General features: G+C 38.3%; 1 protein-coding gene across 1 annotated transcript; it reads left to right on the top strand.

Moving 5' to 3' along the window:
- On the top strand, positions 1-20,697 carry itga2.2 (integrin, alpha 2 (CD49B, alpha 2 subunit of VLA-2 receptor), tandem duplicate 2). Its single transcript, XM_061729531.1, has 30 exons — positions 1-97; positions 917-1,040; positions 3,053-3,162; positions 3,443-3,534; positions 3,833-3,947; positions 5,404-5,531; positions 5,610-5,758; positions 5,944-6,094; positions 7,583-7,748; positions 7,838-7,914; positions 8,191-8,329; positions 9,385-9,530; positions 9,622-9,765; positions 10,684-10,887; positions 11,014-11,144; positions 11,855-12,018; positions 12,965-13,116; positions 13,237-13,347; positions 13,628-13,713; positions 14,700-14,838; positions 14,991-15,074; positions 16,370-16,446; positions 16,522-16,605; positions 16,696-16,798; positions 16,888-16,992; positions 17,223-17,333; positions 18,647-18,760; positions 18,884-18,973; positions 19,892-20,008; positions 20,324-20,697. The coding sequence occupies exons 1-30, from the start codon at positions 52-54 to the stop codon at positions 20,417-20,419; spliced, it is 3,555 nt and encodes a 1,184-aa protein (XP_061585515.1). The 5' UTR covers positions 1-51; the 3' UTR covers positions 20,420-20,697.
- Positions 20,698-22,206: the final 1,509 nt, after the last annotated feature.

Genomic DNA, 22,206 nt, shown 5'->3' on the forward strand with positions numbered 1-22,206 from the left:
GTGCGGTGGTTTCATCTAAAGTCGCAACAAACAAACGGAATAAGGACGAGGATGGATCACGTCTGGGGCCGCATCTTTTTCGCCACAATAGTTATCAGTAAGTAGTAAAACTTCTTTTATTGTAGCCTACATTTAACTTTTCCACCACTACGCCACCTTGTCCTCAAGAGAATGTAATTCTATCTCTCCCTCTTTTTTAAAAGTCTTTTCGTGTGTTTCCTATAAGATTTTTGATAGGTTTTCATCATTTTGATAAAAATGCTCGGTGCGAACTGAATTTCCTTGGAGCTCGTATTTCTTTTCAATTATACATCGCTATAACCTGCTTTTTTTTTCAGCCGACGGCACCCAAACACATCATCACTAGTCAGATCATAGTCGGATCAGACAAAAGAAAAAGTCATACAATTTGCTTTGCTGTTTAGATACTGCATTTTCAAATAGCCACTCGCTGTATTTGTGTTATATAAAGAAATAGAAGTATATTTAAGGTTTGGAGACTGCTGTGCTCCAGGTAAACAGGCGTGTTGAGCTCCATGATCCTCACATTCCTCTCTGCTGATTGAGGGAGTGCAGGCTGATAGTTGAGCTCTGCCTGTATGGGCTTGTGGCTCCAATCACTGTGTGTGCAACAACTGTATTTTACTCAGATCATTTTGACCTGAGGGGGGGTTGAAAATGAATGTATTTAGCACAAATCCTGGAGTAGGCTACAGGACATGACCAAGGTGTGTGAAACTTTTAGTGGTTTTCCTTTCCTCCATGAGTCAAACTGATGTAGCTGTTTTTGTGTTTTTCTTTCTTTAACACAGACTGTGTGATTCAACCACACCTGACTCAAGGGGGGAAGTCCAAAAAGTACGAAATCATAGACAGTTAGTGCCACATATTCATTCTCCTCTTTTTCCTCCATCAGCAGACAGAATCGGCCAGTCCCAGTCCTTCAACGTTGGCACTTCAGGAGCGAAGATTTTCAGAGGCTCTGCTAAAGAGGAGTTTGGCTACACAGTCCAACAGTCAATAAACCACGAGGGCAAATGGTGGGATTATACATAATAATATATAGATTTTGTTTAAAAGCAGTGCTTTTATTTTGCATTATGAAACAGCATACCGGTATATGATATAGCTTTTTAATTAGATACACTGTATGGCTGCTTTTGTAAATTAGTCAATGTGAAACACATTGTTGAACTCCTTCGTAGAACCTAAACAAGTTTTAAAAAGCAGAATATAGGTACAGTCTCCAATCTAAGCCCAATAGGAGGTTCCTTTCACTAGTGAGCTTTACATTTGCCTTTTCTTGTCGTCACTTCAACATGTTGGTAAACTTCATTAGCTGCACGTCAACATCCATATTCATATCTCTTACAGGCTTTCTTTCTTGTCTGCCAGCTCACTTCCTGAAAACGGTTTTCCCCACTTGCATCAACTGATAAATATAGAACAATGCTGAGATAATGTATTTGACATATGTGTTGTTTAAGTGCACTTACAAGATAGTGGGCGTTAATACACAGTTACATTTCTTTCTTTTTTTTTCTTTTCATTCCTAAACAGTAATAATAATTTGTAAGCTTAGATAAACATACACACAAACGCTATCAGTCTCTGTAGAACTGGGTTAGTAGTTATGTGCTTATGATACTTATGGCAAGTAGGTTAGTGTAAAAAGCAGAAGCCGTAAACCATAAACGTAGACCATACAGACTTATGTCACAGTGGCAGCAATGTTTTTTGTACATATACAAATTAAAATGATATTACACACAATCACTTAAATGATTAGTGACAGGAGTCCTGTCAGAGGTTTAAAGCAGCAATATATTTTGGCATAAATAGATTGTCCTCACTACCAACATTAATTGTCATTTTTCTGCAAACACATTTTCTCTTCTTACTCAAAACTGCTTCAATTTTTGACAATTTGGTCCATAATGAAAGTTTTTACTCCTTGCTATCTAATACTAGATTTAGGGTTTGGTTTACCTTAAAATCTTCCTTTAAAGATTGCAATAGAAAACAATAAAAACAAAAGGAAGGATGGGCTGGGACTTCGACTATGAATGTCTATAGTAGGACAGTGTTAGGTAACAGATCAGAAGTGAGCAGATCTTTATTGAAATGTGACTCGCTGTTCTTCAGATATAAACTTATTTTCTCAGAGTAAACGGTATCTGTCATCACAGCTCCAAACTGCTGAATTCATCCCTCTTTATAACTGCCAAAATTCATTTATCAAAAAAACTTGTTGTCTGATGCAGAGAGGGCATTTTGAACTTTGTACTTGTGAGTTAACAAACAAAAGGACGTCTACTGATACTAAAAAAGTAATCTTGCATCACTACTCCAGGTAAATTCCTGCAAAAGAGATGAAAAGAGATCACTACATGATTTATTTCCTCTCCGCATGCAATAACTTGCACTAGTGACACAAAAATTCCTCTGATGTTCACGGCTTCTTGCATTTTAATGTCCGTGATCTCTTAACATTTGGCTCAATCCTTTAGAAACATGTCTCAATCATGTCTGGATTTCGTACACTCACGGCTTTAGTCACGGACTTACTGATAATCAAAAGGAGTGCCCTGTTTGCGTAACTGGGAGAAAAGTAGAATATGTCATACTCTAACGGTATAGTCGCATAACATAACAGTAATGAGCAATACTCCCTGTCCTCAGAATAATAAAACAGACTCCCCCATGTCTTGTGCTATGTTTGGTTATGAACTTTGAGGAGTGTTCAAATCTGAAGAAGGACAGTTCATTATATCAGCAAGTATCTGATTCTTGTGATGGACAGATGAAGATGCAGTGGAGATTCCCAGTGTGAACGTGCAGTGTTATTGCTCTGTCTTAGCAATAAAAGACACTTTTGTTTGTAGTAGCAGTAGCCAAATATTTTGTTTCAAAATCCGTCTAACATTCATTAAATTTTTCTTCAATATTGTCAACATGCACTTTATACATGAACTTGCCACTAAAGACAAGTGACTCCAGTGGTACAGTACATTTTAATGGAAGTACATGTGAATCTTATTGTTTTGTGTAGGCTCCTGGTTGGAGCTCCTTGGAGTGGTTTCAGTGGAAACAGGAAGGGGGATGTTTACAAGTGTCCGGTCTCAGGATCCAGAACCAGCTGTGACAAGCTAAATCTTCAAGGTAAACTGCTGTTTTATCCAAACTCTCTTGACCAAACATAAGAAATGTACTTAAAATGCCTGGAGAAGACATGGTTCCATGGTTCTTCTTAAAACATCTAAGAGCTCTTCTGACTTTGCTTATTTGTTTGGATTTAAAAATGGATGCCAATGGGTGCAGATTTTGTGCAGCAGTGCATGTATTTGTATTCATATTAAACTAATTTTAATACATAGATTGTTTGAATTCCAGATTTGACTGTTATAATGTATTTTTTTCTTCTTTGTGGCTTTTTTCACAGATTCTGTTGATATTCCAAATGTTCGAAACGTCAATGTGAACATGTCCCTGGGTTTGACTCTCGCCCAGATGCCTGCAGGCAGTGGTTTGATGGTATATTTGTTTTTGTGTGTATATTAGGACACAAATTATGCAACGTTAGAAGTTGTGAGTGCTGTACTTTTCTTAAAAAAACAACAAGAAAGACCCAGTATTATTCAATGTTTCTTGGTAATACATGAGAACTCTAGATTATTTTCCAATTGAAAGCAGGTAATAAGACAAACATAAAAAAAAAAAAAACATTTAAGGCTGTTAATCTCACACCTAAGATATTACTGGAAACTTTAAATTGCAGTGATAACCCTGGTCATGTCTTAATTCTCCTGTTTCTTCCATTGCCGTCTTTAAGATGTGTGGTCCTCTTTGGGGGCAGCGGTGCGGCGATCAGAACTTCTACCCGGGAATATGTGCAAAATTAAACGCCCTCTTCCAGCCTCAGCCAGCCTTCTCTCCTGCTGTCCAGAGTAAGCCACCTTTAACGGATTATTCATTTCAATTTTGCATGGATCATCTTTTAAGTGACTTGTTTCCTTCCAGAACTCATTTACAAGTGAAAAGCGCTATATAAATAAAATGTATTATTATTATTATTATTATTATTATTTACGGTATGAATCTACTGCTGTAACACTTTGTTGTTGTTCTTTTATGGCCTTCATTACCTTCTCAATTGAGTGAAATTTAAGTCATACATTTGGCTCTCTTTGACATCCATTAAATGGGCGTAATACATAAGCCCATTCATGCTTGTGGAAATGATTCAGCTTGACCGTGGTGCTTTGGCACGACACCTTTGAAGGCAATTCATAGTCGCCATCATTTCAGCTGCAATTAGAAAAAGTAGCAAACAAAAAACAGGTGCAGAAGAAAGTATCCCCTCGTTCAATTACTAGGTTTAAATGTGTTACATCTTAGAAATAGGTCAATGCAATCTGAGATGAAAAGAGATTGCCCTTTGGGCAAATGAGACAAGAGTAAAGCACAGTGTGGGTAGGCTGATCGTGTGAACTTGTGCAGTAACTGCAGGATGTTAAAAAATGCCCACAAACCTCAGAGAAGTGAAAGAAAAAACCAAGCCACATCAAGAGTGTGAGAAACTGACAATGCTAGATGGTGGTTTGACAAGCTACAGTATCACATGATAGAAAATGATTTGTTTTTCAGATGGTGCCTCTGTATTTTTGCTCACTGTTTTTTTTAAAATTATTTATAATTTTTCAAAATGAAGACAAAAAGAAAAAAAGAGGTTAACAACAGCACATTTGACATAACAAGAAGAAAAACATTACAATGACAAAAATAAAGACAAGGGGGTGGGGGAAGGGTTGGTACAGATAAACTTTAGAGATGATGGTGCCTCTAGCGTCAGTTCAGGTCCAGCTCTACAAGAAAAATAAGTAAAATAAAATAAAAAGCATGTGACCAACACAACAGGTCATGTTATTGTTCTATTATTCTCAGGTGTTCTCTAATGACAGTCCATGGCCATTTTGGCCATTTTCATTGTCTTTAGGGATTGAGGTTGCCTTTTCCAATGACAATAAATCCAAAAAGTCCTCTTCCAATTCATAAGTATTGTCCTCTTCACAGACAGAAAAGCTAGGAAATGATACGTTGCATAATTTTTACATGTATATTTTCCACTGCACTCCCGGATAAACATACAACAGGACATTGAGGAATATGAATATTCAAAATAGCTTTTAAAATGTAAATTACTTCAGACCAGAATTGTTGGACCCCTGGGCAGAGCCGTAGTAAATGCATAAATGTACCAAGCTCACCACAGCCATGCCAGCATTTTTTGGTCACTGTTAAATAAGGTTGACAAAAAGTCATATGTTGTTATTTACTAGTTTAAATACATACTGTTATGCATAAGAATAGAACTGACAAACGTTTGACCTTTTGTGTGTGTAGCATGTGGGGGACCGATGGACATTGTGATTGTTTTGGATGGCTCTAACAGCATCTTTCCCTGGGAACCCATGAGAGATTTCCTGATGAAATTAATACCCTCTCTAGACATCGGGCCGCAAAATACGCAGGTACTTCGAGTACTCTTGGTCATTTTTGCATATTTCTATACTTGGGGACACTTTCTTATATCATGTTTATCATCCCAGGTCAGTGTCATTCAGTACGGAGTTGAGGTCCAGGTTGAATTCTACCTGAACACGTACAGAACCAAAGATGAGGTTCTTGCTGCAGCATCTCAAATAACACAACTGTATGGAACTTCAACCAATACGTTCAAAGCCATTCAATTTGCCAGGTCGGTTTTGCGGCAACACTACACTTCATATATGTATATTTTCTATGATTCATTTATTTGTTTTGAAATTTTCAACAGCTTCTTTTTGTTATTTTCCTCTAAAACATCCTATTTTATTTTGCTCTAATTTCTTTTTGTTACAAAATCACAATCCTAACAATGATTTTCACGTCCTCTCTCTTTAGGGAGTGGGGTTTCGATCCAAGAAATGGTGGGCGACCCGGTGCTGCCAAAGTCATGGTGGTTGTCACTGACGGCGAGTCTCATGATTACGCTCTCAGAGACGAAGTCATCGCTGACTGCGACAGGCAACGCATCACCCGCTTTGGTATCGCGGTATGTGATGATCTAATGTTTACTCTGATTCTTTATTACTGTACACTCTATGACTGGCTCTCAGGTGGTTGATAGATGGCTTTTATGTTAGAATGATTATAGTAATGATTGCAGTTTGACTGAGAGGAGAATCTTCAACTCAGTTTTGAGTTCTTCATTCAAAAACATAAGATAAGATAAGATATCCTTTATTTTCTCCCTCAGTGGGGAAACTTATTTTTGTTGGCAGCAGTACAGTTAGCACACAAAAAACTAAAAAGTCAGAAATAAAAAATATATAAAAAATACAAAAAAATATATATAAAATATCTATAATCACAGAAATATGAACAGTATGTATAGTTGGTTGAAAGAAGAAACAGTGCAAAAAAAGCAGGTGGAGTGTTGTGAACTAGTGTTGTGAACATGTGAGCTAATTACCTCAGGACCGAGGGAGGATTTTGTATCAAAAACAAAACTCAAGGCGAGGGAGACCTCTCTGGAAAAAGAAGGAGGGCAGTTCCCAGTACATCATGTGAGGATCCTTTAGCTATTTCTACCTATAGTGATGGCTAAGGGTCACACAAGCCAACTCTAAAAATAAACTTCAGTGAGTAAGCCTGTGTGCGTTTTGAGAAAAAAGACAATAAAAGCTACTTTAGGTAGCAATATCACCTCTGACCACATGAGGGAAGCGTATCATAAGACAGTTTGTGTCACTTGACCAGCACATTGAAGTCCACGTCTAGTGGATCAAAGTTGTATTAGAAGAGGCGTCGGACCTTCCCCACTCATTAGAAGAATATTGCTCTTTTGTCAACCCAACGTTTCTATAATGCGATCAGAAGTGATATTGCTGCATATATTTGGCTTTATGTCTAATGTAGAATTAAAGGCAATACTTAGGACATCATTTTCAACATTTACATAAATGTAAAAGGCATCACAATAATGAGCACGTGTTCTCAGTGTTGAAAAGATTTTTTTTTAGAATTCAGATTGGAAACTAAGAGTAACAGCCTGGTGGACGATACGCCACAATGAAGAGAAGTGGCTTCTGGGATTTCTATTTTGAAAGAAAGGAACTGAGAGGCACACAGTCACAGCAACTTTATTGGCAAAGTTTGTGAGCATTAGAATATATGGATATACATTACTCTTTATCCTTGTAACAACAATAATACTGTATCTTAATAATGTCACTAACAAAACTACAAAGCGAAGGGTAATGTAAATATTGTGTGAATGTAAAGCATATGTGTGAATCAAAATTAGGCTTTCGGGAATTATATATATATATATATATATATATATATATATATATATATATATATATATATATATATATATATATATATATATATATATATATATATATATATATATATATATATAAAATAATAATTTGAATTATTTTCATTTTGGATATTTGGATATTGCCCAGCTTTACTTGACCTATTCTTTGTCTATGTGGTCCTAAACTGGAATTTACCCCCCATGTTATTTCAGGTTTTGGGTTACTACATCAGAAATAACAAAGATACAACAAGCCTTATTGCAGAAATCAAATCCATCGCCAGTTTACCCACAGAGAGGTACTTCTTCAATGTGTCAGAAGAGGCCGCACTAACCACCATCACTGGAACCCTGGGGAACCGCATCTTCAACATAGAGGGTGCAGATTTATTTTTTCTCCTGTTCGGTACATGCTCTATGTATTCCCCTTTTGATTCTGGTGTCTACATAATATTATTTTCCTTCAAGGAACGGGGAAAGGGGGAGACAACTTTAAGATGGAGATGTCTCAAGTTGGCTTCAGCGCTCACTACTCCAGCAAGCAGGTACAGGAATGAATAGTAGCGATGGACACCAATGCTTCGTTTTATTATTGACAGGCCTTTCTGATGTTCACATTATTAATAGTGATCAATTAAGCCTTTTTGGTTCATGCAGTTTGAAATGGCACTAAATCTGATAACAGCATCTGACTGTTTGAGCTCTGAATTCTACCTGTCCTTTCAGAAAGACCTCTGAGATTTTAAATATTAACAACATTATGTGCTGTAATGCAATTCTGACTCTGCACTATTTGTTGAGTTGTCTTTGTGCCGTTTAAGGATGTGATGATGCTCGGTGCGGTGGGAGCTTACGCTTGGAGTGGGACTGTCGTCCACCAGACGGGATCAAAAGTAAACATTCTCCCTTACTCGGCCTTTGAGAGAACATTGCAAGACAGAAACCACAGCTCATTACTCGGTAGGTTTCTACGGATTCTGAACTGATTTGACCGGCTTTTTAATTGTGTTACTTTAAATCCCTACTGTAATTTGATTTGTATGCTGTATGGATTTGATCAACTATGTGTAAGGGTAATGCTTATCTATTATATTTTCTATCTGCTATTTACCACCACCTCGGAAATTGCTTTGTTCGTTGTGTTTCCTGTTTGCTTGCAGGTTAATTACAAATGTATGGATTTATTTGGATAGTTCTAGCAAAAATGAAGTATAAAGTAAAGCAATTAAAGTTTCATGTGGGAATAATTTAAGGTGTTATACTTTAGTAATCACTAAACCTTCTCACAACTACCTGTTAAAGTAATATTAAACCAGTTTTATTTAGGTTATTTTGATTATAACTGGATCTGGGTGTAAAATGTGGTGATTTGGTCTATATATTTATATATGTATGTATATATATATATATATATATGTATGTATATATACATACGTATATGTATATATGTATATATATATGTATATATATATATATATATATATATATATATATATATATATATATATATATATATATCAATACTGTATGTATCAATAGAAAGGGCCACTGATGCATGTGAGTGGGACTGAGTTGAGTTTTCCTCATGTGCATGCAAATCATTAAAGCCAAAAAAAAAAAGAAAAAAAGATTTAAATGCATATATATGCTTTAAGTCTTACCAAACTTGGTGTTAACCATTAATATATATGCAGACAAGGGGGAAAAAAATCCTTGAAGTCTCCAATTACAGTTCCTACTTTTGATGATGTTGCATCCTTAGATCTTCAATAACAACGTGGGCATGTCCAAACCGCTCTTGATGTAAGATATCAGTGTGGGCATGTAGAAACTGTTCTCTGTGCTTGTATTTATTACATTCCTAATGTGCTTGTCCAGGCATAGTCACTTTTTATGTGTCTCTTCATTTTGCTCCAGCGATAAGAACCTTATAATCACTTGACTCCTGCATCACGTCACTGTTTTAGAAAAAAATAATATTCCAAATGAAACGTCTTTCTTGTGCTCTTCTGCAGGTTATTCTGTCACTACGATGACCGATGGCTCGACAGAGTACTTTGTAGCTGGCGCTCCTCGCTCCAACCACTCTGGACAAGTAATCGTCTACACCGTCAACGCTCGGAAGGAAACTTCTGTCATAGATTCAGAAAGAGGGAGGCAGGTACTGATGTCAGAGGATGTGATATCTGCACTCAGACAGCAGAGAATATGATAAACAGATTTCACTCATCAGCCTGAAACTCTTGTCCTAGATCGGCTCGTACTTTGGAAGTGTGCTGTGCTCCCTGGATGTGGACAGGGATGGGGTGACGGACCTCTTGCTGGTGGGGGCCCCCATGTACATGAACGATCAACAGAAAGAAGAAGGCAGCGTCTACCTGTTCTCCGTCACCAAGGTAAGAATGAGGACACTGTCTTCTGTAGCAGACTCATACCGGTAATCTCTCTGTGACATGAAGACGGTTGCTCAATACCAGAGGTGGGTAGTAATGAGTTACATTTACTCCGTTACATTTACTTGAGTAAGGTTTGGGAAATTTTGTACTTTTAGGAGTAGTTTTGAATCACTATACTTTTTACTTTTACTTGAGTAGATTTGTGAAGAAGAAACTGTTACTCTTACTCTGCTACATTAAGCTACATTGAGCTGTTACTTTTCTTTTATCCCTTTTATCCACGTATGCGTCAATCTCATGACATCACTGGGTGATTCTTTGGGAAAAATGTTTGTTTTTGCATGTTTTGTCACATCTACACAGACTCAAACACACACAGAGTTTCTATTAGTTCATGGGCTTGTTCTAGTTCTGCCTGGTTAAAAAAGAAAAGTACAAAGGCTTGAAATTTTGTGCTACTTGTGCTTAATTTATTTTTTTATTCTGTTATTATTTTATTCATTTGATTATTTATTAAAGTACTTAAATTTACTTTAAGATTATTTTAATTTAAGCTATTTTTTAATTTTTTATTCATTTTAATTTATTTTATTGATTTAATTTGCCTGAAGATGATTATTTTGTACTTCTGTCTGTTTGAATGGCTGTGTTAAAAAAATAAATCAGACGTTACTCAACAGTTACTCAGTACTTGAGTAGTTTTTTCACCAAGTACTTTTTTACTTTTACTCAAGTAATTATTTGGATGACTACTTTTTACTTCTACTTGAGTCATATTATTCTGAAGTAACAGTACTTTTACTTGAGTAAAATTTTTGGCTACTCTACCCACCTCTGCTCAATACTGGTGTTTATACATTAAAAAAATAAACAGCCAGCTCTGTCACACCAACACGTTCTCTGTCTCCTCATCCGAAGGGTATCCTGAACGAGCAGGGATCCCTCATCGGTCCCAACCAGACGGAGAACGCTCGCTTCGGAATGGCCATCTCTGCCATCTCTGACCTTGACCTCGACGGCTACAGCGACGTTGTAGTTGGAGCCCCGCTAGAAGACGAAGGAAAAGGTGCCGTGTACATCTACAACGGGAAGAAGAAGACATTAAACAAACAGTTTACACAGGTATGGCCTGTTGCCTTTACACACAAACATAGGGCGCTTGCGTGGATTGTGTATCATATTGGGATTACATTTTACAAAAGCAATTCTGTAGAAGTACGTGTGATTATTATATTGATTCTTTTACAGAGAATCATTGGCTCCAATTTAGATCCTCACCTTCGGTATTTTGGGAGGTCTCTCGATAGCTACAAGGATCTGAATGATGATACAGTCCCTGACATTTCCATCGGTGCTTATGGCGGAGTGGTGCAGCTGTGGTGAGTTAAAGCAGCACCTTTTATGAGAACAATGAACACGATCCAGAGGAAATTGAGAATTTTTAAATGTAGAGTTAAGTACGTTATTGTTTAAGATATTATATTATTAAAGGTATTATCCATGATTTTAGAGAGCTAGCAAGATTTGAAAGTGGCACCTCCTTTAAGCCCCGCCCCCTCCTCCCCCTCCCGTCAGCGCTCCGTCCAAAGCCACGCCCCCACAAACTTTGGGGAACGTGCATTAGCAGGAGTGGAGTTTTCCAGAACATTTTGGACAGCACATTTTCAATAAAACTACCCCATGTCTCATTCACCTGTAAGCGAGGCCGGTTTTAGGGGGGGGCAGGGGTGGGCTGTGCCCACCCAAACGTGCATCCTGCCCACCGGCGTCTCCATCCCGGCGAGAGTGGAGAGCAGAGAGCGGAGAGCGGGTGGCGGTGCGCTGCAGGCTCTAGGGCGTGGGCGGCATGAAGGCATCTGATTGGTTCTTTCCCCCCCTGCCAAGCCTCTGGTCCTGGACCAATCCTTTTCATTCGGACCCAATGAAACGGATTGGTTAGAGTTTTTACATGATTAAAGCTGGGAGGGGGAGGAGGGGGCGGGGCTTAGAGGAGGTGCCACTTTCAAATCTTGCTAGCTCTCAAACATTGCATACTATAACTTTAAGCTCAGTCTTTAATGTTACTTTCAAACTTTGTATTTGCTTCCAGGTCCAGAGGTGTGGCGAGTGTTACAGCTACAGCTTCCTTCAGCCCCGATAAAATCGACATGTTCAAGAAACCATGTGACATTAATGGGCGTAAGCTGTCGTGTTTCAACACCAAACTGTGTTTCAGTGCTTCATTCAGGCCCAAGAACCCTGTTGGACCCATGGGTAATTATGACGATCTGTTGAGCATTTAAAGCATATGTAGACCCCTGTTCTACTTTTAACAATAGATTTAAAGGATGATGGTTGTGCTTCAAGCCAACCCAGATTTCAGACACTGAGAAGGACCTGCTGGTATGAGGTCAGGCTATTTTATAAGCGTGGACATAATAACTGGGTTAAGTAGTGCTGGTACTAGTTTAAATGTCTGTTTCCTCCGTTCCTACTCGTTAGATAAAGCTCTAACTGGCTTTGCTTCTACTCTTTCTTCTATCATGAAGACACGGTGGCCTGCAAACGCAACCTTAATTTAAGTTTTTGTAACTTTGAACAGGCTAAATGGGATGAAAGCTGCCTCCAAACATGCTGCCACCGTCCAGACATATAATCTCTAATCCAACTTTAGTTATGACCTTTCTTTTTCCTCCACTTTTCCTGCAGCCTTGCTCTGAAACTCCTCCTCAGAGGTTGCAAATGAACATGTAAACACATTTGCCACATGTCAGTAACATCAAATATGTGTAACTACATTTGAAAATGTAATGGAAGTGAAATGGCTCAAATCATTTGCACATCTTGACTTTTTTTTGGAGGTGGGGGGGCTTATTTAAATACATTTGATGAAGCGTTACTGTAGTTCCATCCAGTGTTTTCCACTTATATTGATATGACTGGAAGTTTAACTTCATGTTGATTGAAAAGCATGCCATCGTTGACTTAGCATCTTTTACTTTTTTTTTGTAAAGCGCAGTGATTGGTATGAAATTTCTGGGTTATTATCAAGACGCCAAATTAAAGTATTTTTCACACTGCTGGTGAGATATTAAAATTAAGATATCCAAATGAAAGTAAGGAGAAAGAAATCCTGTCTTCAGGATTTTTAATAAAAGAATAATTCAACTTTAATGTGAAACACTGTGGTCAATCTGATTATTTTTTTCATTTCTTTCAGCTGTATCGTACACTTTGACTCTGGACGCTGATTTACAGAATTCACGAGTGACATCCAGAGGACTGTTTGTTAAAAACAACGAGCGCCTGCTGAAGGGAACGGCACAAATACCCTCAACACCCCTGTGTCAAGACTTCAAGGTTTACGTTCAGGTAAGGCTCAAGTCATATATTCAACTCGATGTACAGACTTATACATATATAATCCAGATTTTATTTCCCAAATAGATATTTCAGAACTAAAAGACTTACTTTTTTGAATGCGTTCAACAGGAGGCGCCGGACTTTGTGAATTCTGTCAGTCTGAAAGTAGAAATTGAACAAGAGAACGCAGACGTGAATCCGGTCCTCGACAGGTTTTCTCCAAGTGCCTTTGAATTCTTTGTAAGTAACAATACACAAATGCCTCTTTTTTTGTATCAAAAACTGTCAAAGACTTGAACGGCAGTTTTATAGGGGTTTCATACAGTCATTTTAAATGACATGGTGTGCCTCTGTGGAAATTACTGGCTTTTTTTTGCCTTAGTAGTTGCAAGCGCCAGCAACAAAATCAAAGCTGCAGTAAACATATAATGAGTTTGTGTATGTCATGTTCCTCAAACCAGCATGTAGCACCTAAAACAACAGCTAGACCTCTGAGTTTGCTCTCCTTTCACGGTTTCAGATCCCCTTCACCAAAGACTGTGGGTCCGATGACGTGTGTGAAAGTGATCTGGTGCTGACGGTAAAACCAGACGCTAAAGCGTCAAGGTAAGATTCCCCGAGCTCTTTTCGTTGTACAGCGCCAGATTTAACAGTGTTAAACTCACCATTTACTGCGTATCTTTTGGAGAGAAGTTTGATTGTGATGAGCTTGCTGTGGAATGTTCCCCTCAGTGTTTAAGAGAACAAGCTTTGGAAAAGCTGAGGGTTTTCTTTTCTTTTTGTGAGCATTTTTTAGATGAAGATGCCAGAAACTGTTGGCAGATTTGTGGGTGTTTGATTTGTTTTTGTTGTTTTTTTTCAATTTAAATGGCATCAAATTAACCCACACGCTATTTTAAAAGATGGATTTAACCATCAAAGCAGCCGACTGTTATGATAAAAAATAATTTTTAACACGTTACCTTTATTGTGGTAACTACATATTCAAAAAGTCCCTTCGGTAGCCCCTGGAGTTGTTGCTGAACTGATCCAGTTGCAGGTGATAACACCAGCTTCAAAGTCCCGTGATTTTTCAAAGAGAGCAACAAGGGTGAGCTAGTCATCAGGTCACATGACAGCATCCAGGAGAACAGAGGCACGGCAGAAAAAGAGTGTAAGGATTAGAGCGAACCTGGCGACCGTCTGTTTAATGTTATGCCTTGGTAACTCTTAACAACCATGACACAGTTTTCTATTTTCTCCATGTTACAAGTCCGTCCTAATTGCCAATAACTGCACAAGTCAGAACCATAAAATGCTTGGCCCAGACTTTAAAAATGTACAAAGTTAGGCTTGACTGTTCTCAGTGAAAATTACTCACTTGAAAGGACGTAACAATAGCTTTATAGAGACAATATGAACACTCTTTAAAGGGCTTTGCGGTCTTGGATGCTTTATTATTGCACCGATTTTGTGTTTGTGTTTGTCATGCCCAACAATAGGTCCCAGGTTTTGGAGAAAAAAAAAGAAAAAAAGAGAAAAATATGCTGAGGCTGTGACATTCAGAAATCACATGTGCACAAAGAAAGACTTTCTGCGTTCTTGTTTTGCAGCTCACGTCCCATTCGGGTCAGCACCGGTAACAGAGAACTAACATTTGAAGTCACTGTGAAGAACAAAAAGGAGAATTCATTCAACACGCAGGTCTCGGCCACCTTTTCCAGCAACCTCTACTACTCCTCCATTGCTCTTGTGAGTCGAAAAAATATTTAATTTTGACACGATGCAAATGTGAAGAAAAAAAAAATCTCCTTATTCAATTTAAATTCTAAGGGATAATTTATACCATTAAATGTTATGTAGTATGTCAGCAAGTGAAGTTAAGTACTATTATATATTTACAGACAGATGAAGTCAAATGTACTTTGACACAACCGGACACTGTCACTTGTCAAGTGGGATACCCAGTACTAAAAAAAGATGAAGAGGTAAGTTCATGATAATAATGATACTCAATTCCTCCCCCAAAAACTTAAATAAAAGCAGAATGAAGTGATGTGCAAATCTCATAAAACCACATTTTGCTCACAACAGAGCTTCAAAAACATATCAAATATGCAACAAAAGCTTTGAGATGTAGGTAGAGCTAGAAAATAAACTCCTGGCGGAACATCTTGCAGCTAATCAGGTTTCTTGGCAGCAGCTCAGTGACATGAAGTGTGTAAAAAGTCTCTTAATAAAAATAATTGTGGTCAGAGATCCACAAATCAACAAAAATAATTGCGTCTATCTCGAGCTCTGTTCCCCTACAGTGTTCTTTGAGAATAATTTGAAAATCCCATCATCTGCAGTGCATAATACCATCAAAAGATTCAGAGAATCTGAAGAAATCTCTGCCTGACATGGTGGAAAATCACTATTGGATGCCGGACTCTGGGCCCTGTGGGGGCTCTGCATTGAAAACAGGCACATTTCTCTAACGGGAATCAATGCACGAGTTCAAGGACACTTCTGGAAATCACTGTCTCAAAAATGACATCCACAGCAAGTTAAGACTAAAGCATTACAAAGCACTGTCCTCTGCTCAGAGAAACCAAAATTTTTAAATCTTATTTGGAAACCATAGACGCCACCATTGCATTCTCCGGACTACAGAGGGGAGGGAGCCTGCAGCTTGTTTCCAGTGCGCAGCTGAAAGCCTGCGTGTCTGCGCTACTGCTTCAGAAATTAGCAGGTCCACATCTGGACAGAAAACATCAAGGCTGACATCTGGAAAGGAAATGTCAGTGCCAACAGGTCCACACAAGTTTGAGAGCAAGAGCCTGCATCTTACACAAAAACTGCATCCAATCGAAAACTCCATGGGAGAAGATCCACATGTTGGACTGGTCTGCCTGCAGCCCAGACCTTCACTAACTGGAAACAATTGGTGCATTTTAAAAGAAACAACACCCAGAGCCTATATACTGTCAAATCTTGACACTTGAATTCCCGCCTTGTTATAAACATACGATTACACGGCGGTAAACATTGTCCCATCCCAAGTTTTGAGACATGTTGCTGCAGTCAGATTCACAATTATTTTTTTTCTCATGATGTTATCTTCCTCACTTTGGTCTTTTTTGTCTTCTATTGTGAATAAAATATGAGTTTATGAGATTTTCAAAAATAGTGACAAACTTTTTTTGTTTTTTATGGCTTTAATATTTTTTTTTTTATTCACAATATCTTAATTTGTTTCGCTCCTGGTCGTAATACAAACCATTGTGCTATTTCATTGCAGGTGAAATTTCTGATCAGTTTCGACTACAGTTTTGATCAGTTGCAAAACAAAGCTGAGGTGAAATTTGAAGCCAAAAGGTACACAGATTTTGCCCTTTAACTGAACAAAAATCTTGGGCTTGTGGTCATGTTTGATCTCGTTTGTTCTTGCAGCGATGGTGAAGAGGAAACACCAGCAGACAATAAAGTCCACATACTCCTTCCTGTTCAGTATGACACAGGGATTGTACTGTCCAGGTGAGTTCTTATTTTTCCATGTTATAAGACCTTCGGCTGCTGAAAACAGATGCATGAAAGTGCTGATTTTGTTTTTGTTTTGTCCTAAAGGAAGTCAAATATCAACTTTTATGTGGCAAACACAACAACCGCAGTGGCGACAAATGTGAAAACTCTGGATGACATTGGCCCAGAGTTTAACTTTACAGTCAAGGTGCAGTTAATCTTATATCCTGAAATATCATCATCAAAATCCTATTTTTCTCTTTTCGAGAGATCTCTCACAATAAATTGCGCCCAAAGGTTTCAATAGGTTACTTTCCAGTCAGTCTCCTTTATCTGAACATCACTTTGCCAGTGACAACGAAAGGTGGAAATCCGCTCCTCTATCTGACCAGTGTGCAAGCAGTGAGTGTTTCCATTTTAAAAGAACATGGTTTATGTTTAAAATGTGTATGTTTCTGTATATATAAGCACATATACATATAATAACAGTCTTTTGAAAGACTCAGTACATACATATAACGCATACATGGTGTGTGGTGTGACTGGGCTGACAGGAGTCGCCCTCGTGGTAATATGTAACCTGTAACTGCAGAATGATTGTTCTAAAGGGAGGTTCTATGTCTTATCTGCAGGGAGGTTCGGTCAGCTGCGACTCCAGCGGCCTGGTTGATCCTCTGAAGATCGGTGTGAAGGAGCACAAAGTCTCGTTCTCCGAGGAGAACCTCAGGGGCATAGAGAAACTGGTCAGTACTTAACGCTTGAATATTCTTTTCTCTTCCATGTTTCTTCTCTCGTATTGATGATTCGACTCAGGTGATGATCAATGGTGCCGTGGAAATACAGTATGGAAGCCAAAATCTGATTTTGTTAGGAAGTATGGTAAATTTGCAGCGAAGTATTTTGTATGCTGTAATGATTCGATTCTTTGTACTCTTCTGAAGATTTAGAAGACTGTGTGTTTTTGCAGCACTTTAAGCTATGAAAAGGTGACTGATGTAACATTTAAACAAAACAACAACATAACATCACCCAATGTTTTCATAATAATACAGAAATGATTATTTAGAAACTCTAAGATCCCAAATTAGGAGTGAGTAATTTCAATAAAGAAACACATCAAATAATTAAAAATTGGAATTTCTGTTAATTGTTTTATGTCGGGCATTAGTGGGTTGAAATCCTTTTTGTTCCCCAGTTATTCCCACGGTGAAAAAAATCTACAGATCTTAGATTTTTAAAACTGTTTTGTGGCAAAGCTGCAAAACAGGAAATAAGCCCATGTCTCAGTCCATGTCTGAACTATCAAAAACAATCTTCAAAAGTTATACCTCTTACGCTCCTTCCCGCAGTACTTTTGCTTAAATTTCTTGAAAAAGGTTCAGAAAAGATGTCAGGAGAACTTTCCAAGAAAATCTTCACATATTCACTGAGAATACTGAGACCATGTTTAAACTAAACTCCTGTCCTTGATTTTAGATGAGAATCATCCAGCGTTGCCATCGCTGCAGCGGCAGACGGGACTGTTGCATCCGTCAAAATCTTTTTCCGTTATAAAAGATGCTCCATTGTTTCCTACGCTGAAGGAGCTAAGAAGGAAACGGAAGGTCCTCACCTAGCATTTTAAAGAATCTGACAGGCTCTCATCATACCTGCCCTTCTGATATGTTGGGCTTTTGTCTGAGTCACAAGCTTTCATAGCAAACACTGGAGGCATCATAGTAGCAGCCATGATAAGATCCAGTCAGTTATAATTATATATTATACTGATATGATGTACAAACTAAAGCCTTTGGAAAGTATATGTGAAGAAGACATCATGCACATGATGCACATGTGTGTTTTAGTTTGACTGACGGTGCTCCTTACTTCATTATCTGACCACTAGAGGGCGCTTCAACGACATAATTGTATGATAACGGTTTGAAAACATGCTTTTTTAAACTTTATTAAATCACCTTACCAAGCTTGAGTGCCTGCCACTCTCTACAGCTGTATCAGTTGCATTTTTTTATTTTTTATATATCGTGATTTTGATTTGTTTTTCTTTTACTTACAGGACTGCGAGACTGCAAAATGTGACCGTATAAAATGCATTCTTAAAGATGCCAAAGTAAAGAGCGACTACTTTGTGAAAGTTAAGACGAGGATCTGGAGTGGCACATTTGTTTCGGTAAATCCGCTCAATACTGGAATTCATTATGTCTTTTCATCGCCACGTATCGTCATATGTTACTGATTGTTAAAGTTATGCTGATGTTTCAGTGCTCTCATGTGCTTAATTTTACCTCGTTAGGCAACCTATCAGACCACCGAGCTGACCTCCAGTCTGGATTTGGAGACCTCCAACCCAGATCTGCTCCTTATTGACCTGAAACACCAACCTGTAAGATCACTTTTAAATAATTAAATTCAGTGCCTTACGTAGAGACGCTGTCGGTATTTAAGAACAGAACACTTAGGGCCTGATTTACTAAGATCCTAAATAAAGAGAAAAAGAGTACTAAATTGCGTGTGCACTGAAAAAGTTTGCACGTGCTGTTGTTGTGTGTTTTGCGGGTGATCAACTAAGAATGCTTGCGCAATTGATAACAGGTGCAAACCGCAGTATTTAAATGAGGTGTTGCGTGTCTTACGGTTTGCGCCATGGAGAGTCTGGATGGAAAGCAGGATATAGTCGCAAGCGCAAAATGAAATTTGACGAGTTGGAGTTAGAGATATTAGTGGAAGAGGCAAATAAACACATTCATGAACTACAGCAAAGAATTTTAAACATTACCAAAAGAAACGCAATATGGGAGAAAATCTGCGATAGAATAAATGCAGTTGGTGAGACAAAAAGAACGGCAGATAAGGTTAAAAGAAGGTGGCAAGATATAAGGCGAAGAACTAAAGAAAAAGTGGCCTTTAATAAAACTTGTGCAACCATTTTTAAAATAGCATGCAGCAGAATAAAGACTCTCTCTCTGCGTATTCTTTGATTTTGGCGATGAATTTAGCGATTTCTGGCGGGTACGCCCCATATTGATTATTCATTAGGGCAAAAGTACTAAATGAACAGCGTGTGCTATTTTGCTCATTTGAGAGGCGCAGTCCTCTTTGCACGCTGTTAGTAGATCAGCTGGCACATTGGTTTGCGGGTGATGTCAAGTTTGCACACGTTTTTACGCATGCAAACCTTTAGTAAATCGGGCCCTTAATGTTCCCTTGGTGTTCTGTAAATCGTTGATGTTGAGCAAAACGACACAAATGGACAGCTGTGTCATAGGAAACAAATTGTGACCGTCTTGTGTGATGACCTCAGGTGGTAGTGACCATCAGCAAACCTGGAGAGAAAGGTGAAGTTCCCGTGGGAGTGATAGTGGGCAGTGTGATAGGTGGACTGCTGCTGCTGGCTCTGGCTGTCGGCCTTCTCTGGAAGGTAAGGCTTGGGTCCAAACCTCTCATGAGGGACACTGGTAACATGTTTAAAATGGTATATATCTTGTACTTCTGCCACTTCTTCCTCTGAGAAACAAGAAGGAACCTGATTTACATTTTCAAAAACAAAATACTTATGTCAAGCGGCTCATCATAAAAAGCACCAAACATCTAATCAAAAACAGTTTGTTTTCCATATATTGCAGGCTTTATTCATCACATAAAACTCACATTATACACTTAAAAATGAAATATACACACAAACACACAATGAAACATTGCAGTTTAGGTAACCAATTATCTATTTACTTTGCAGTTTGGGTTTTTCAAAAGAAAGTACCAGCAGCTTCTGAAGGATGTGGACGATGATGAAGATGGAGAAAGCCAAGCTCCTGTTGACGAAGTGCTGTGAAGAGGAGGGAAAAACCCCCACGGCCTTCTCGCCTCAGAGGTTTACTTCCAGTGGGAATATCGGTACGTCCCGAGTACGAAAAAGACTACAATCACTGGAAATTGGGCACTTTAATGAAATGGAAGCTGATTGGTTGTGGACAGCTGGAGTTCAACCTTCTATCTGGTTTGAAGAGGATTCGTGTCATTGTTACGTGTATACATACACTCCTGCATGTTTACATGGCCCCCTGAGTTTTACACTGTAAAAACATCTGCTGGATGAATTGCAACTGTGTGTTGACAAATTCCGGACACCAGGACAGAAAGATAATAGTTTCAACTCTTCAGCGCATGCACTATCGGTGGCCACTTTAAAGCACAAACTGCCTTGGGATTTACTGTCGCCTCTAACTCTCAGGACTGCTTTTACATTAAAACTATTGAAACTCACAGTGTATATATAGAAAAAAGGAAAACAGAAAAACAGAGGCCATAAAGAGCAACGATATATAATGAAATAAAAATGAGTTGTACTGTATTTGTACTGTATGTACCATAAGATCAAGTTGTTTCTTGTATAATATAGCTCCATGCAAATGGAACTTTTGTTACAGCTATTTTTGATATTTGTAGTACTCACTTTTGTTGATTTTTTGTATGATAATTAGCCGACTGTTAGTAGCATTTTGATTAGGGCCTACCATTTTTTACAAGAGTTCATAATCTGCTTATTTTCTAAGCTGATTAAATAACGGCCTGCCCATTTCATGTTAGAAATTATGCTCTTTAAAAAGGGAAAAGTACCATTTATTTTTAAGAAAAGCAGTTTCTCAGTGAGACTTTTGCTCACACCACAAAATTAGTTATGAGAACAGAACCTCTGAGTTGATTAATCAATTCAGATTAGTCACTTCATCAATTTATTAACAGATTAATCAATTCAGTACAAATTTTTGAAAACAGGGCTGAGGCACAAACCCCATATTTAAATAAAACATACTTTCCCTTTCTGCCACATTGTTCATTATGGAAGGTGGAGGTGTAGTGCTTTCATTTTTTTATGATGGTGCATCATGTTACTATTTTGAGTTGAAAGTCAAAAGAGCGTGTATTACTTCTCAACTCAGTGTATTTATGAGTTTTGTGAGGGATTATCCTGCGGGATTTAAATGTGTATTGGCACAGTTTCGCCACAAGGTGGAAGTATAATGCTGTTGACGTAATTTTCTCTTCATCTCTGCTGATTGAAACACTTTTGTCAATCTCTTTTAGCACTGTTTTTAAAGTATATATTTCTTTTTGTCCTGACCTCTTATGTCTTATCTGTCTTCTGTTGTCCTTCTGAGTACAACACTTTTTTAAGTCACTACCCATCTCAGAATCACACTTGGACCATTTCTTTACAACTTGTGGTGCAATTGACGTTCTCCCTCAGACTCAATTGATTTCCTTTCACATCTTTGACTATCGGGTTCTTCCACTCGTAGGCTATTGTGTCCCTCGATTGTTTTGGAATGTGGCTCTGACTTTAAGTCCTTTTCAGTGAGCCAATATCAGCACCCAGCAGTCTTAAATACTCCTTCTGGTCCTGGAAAAATTGAGTTTTTTTATTTTTTTTATTTTTTGTTTTAATAAGTAGCATATTTTTTGGGACCCTGGACTCAAGCCTTTCTCGTTGGAGGGGGTATATAGGGTTTGATAAATGGCTGTGCTGCTCAGTTTCACAATTACTCAGGGGCTGTGGTGTTGTGAAACAGGCTTTGGATTCCTTGTATAGGTGTACAGGGAGCGATGTGGAAATAGCTG

Source organism: Cololabis saira, chromosome 9 (assembly GCF_033807715.1).
Source record: "Cololabis saira isolate AMF1-May2022 chromosome 9, fColSai1.1, whole genome shotgun sequence".
Classification (NCBI taxonomy): Eukaryota; Metazoa; Chordata; class Actinopteri; order Beloniformes; family Belonidae; genus Cololabis; species Cololabis saira.

Bases quoted from the DNA above. Each gene is read 5' to 3' on its own strand.
- itga2.2 (XM_061729531.1), top strand. From the start codon at position 52: ATGGATCACGTCTGGGGCCGCATCTTTTTCGCCACAATAGTTATCA. The intron at 3,535-3,832 runs GTATATTTGTTT...GCCGTCTTTAAG, and splicing joins CTGCAGGCAGTGGTTTGATG to ATGTGTGGTCCTCTTTGGGG. The intron at 18,761-18,883 runs GTAAATCCGCTC...TTACCTCGTTAG, and splicing joins GGAGTGGCACATTTGTTTCG to GCAACCTATCAGACCACCGA.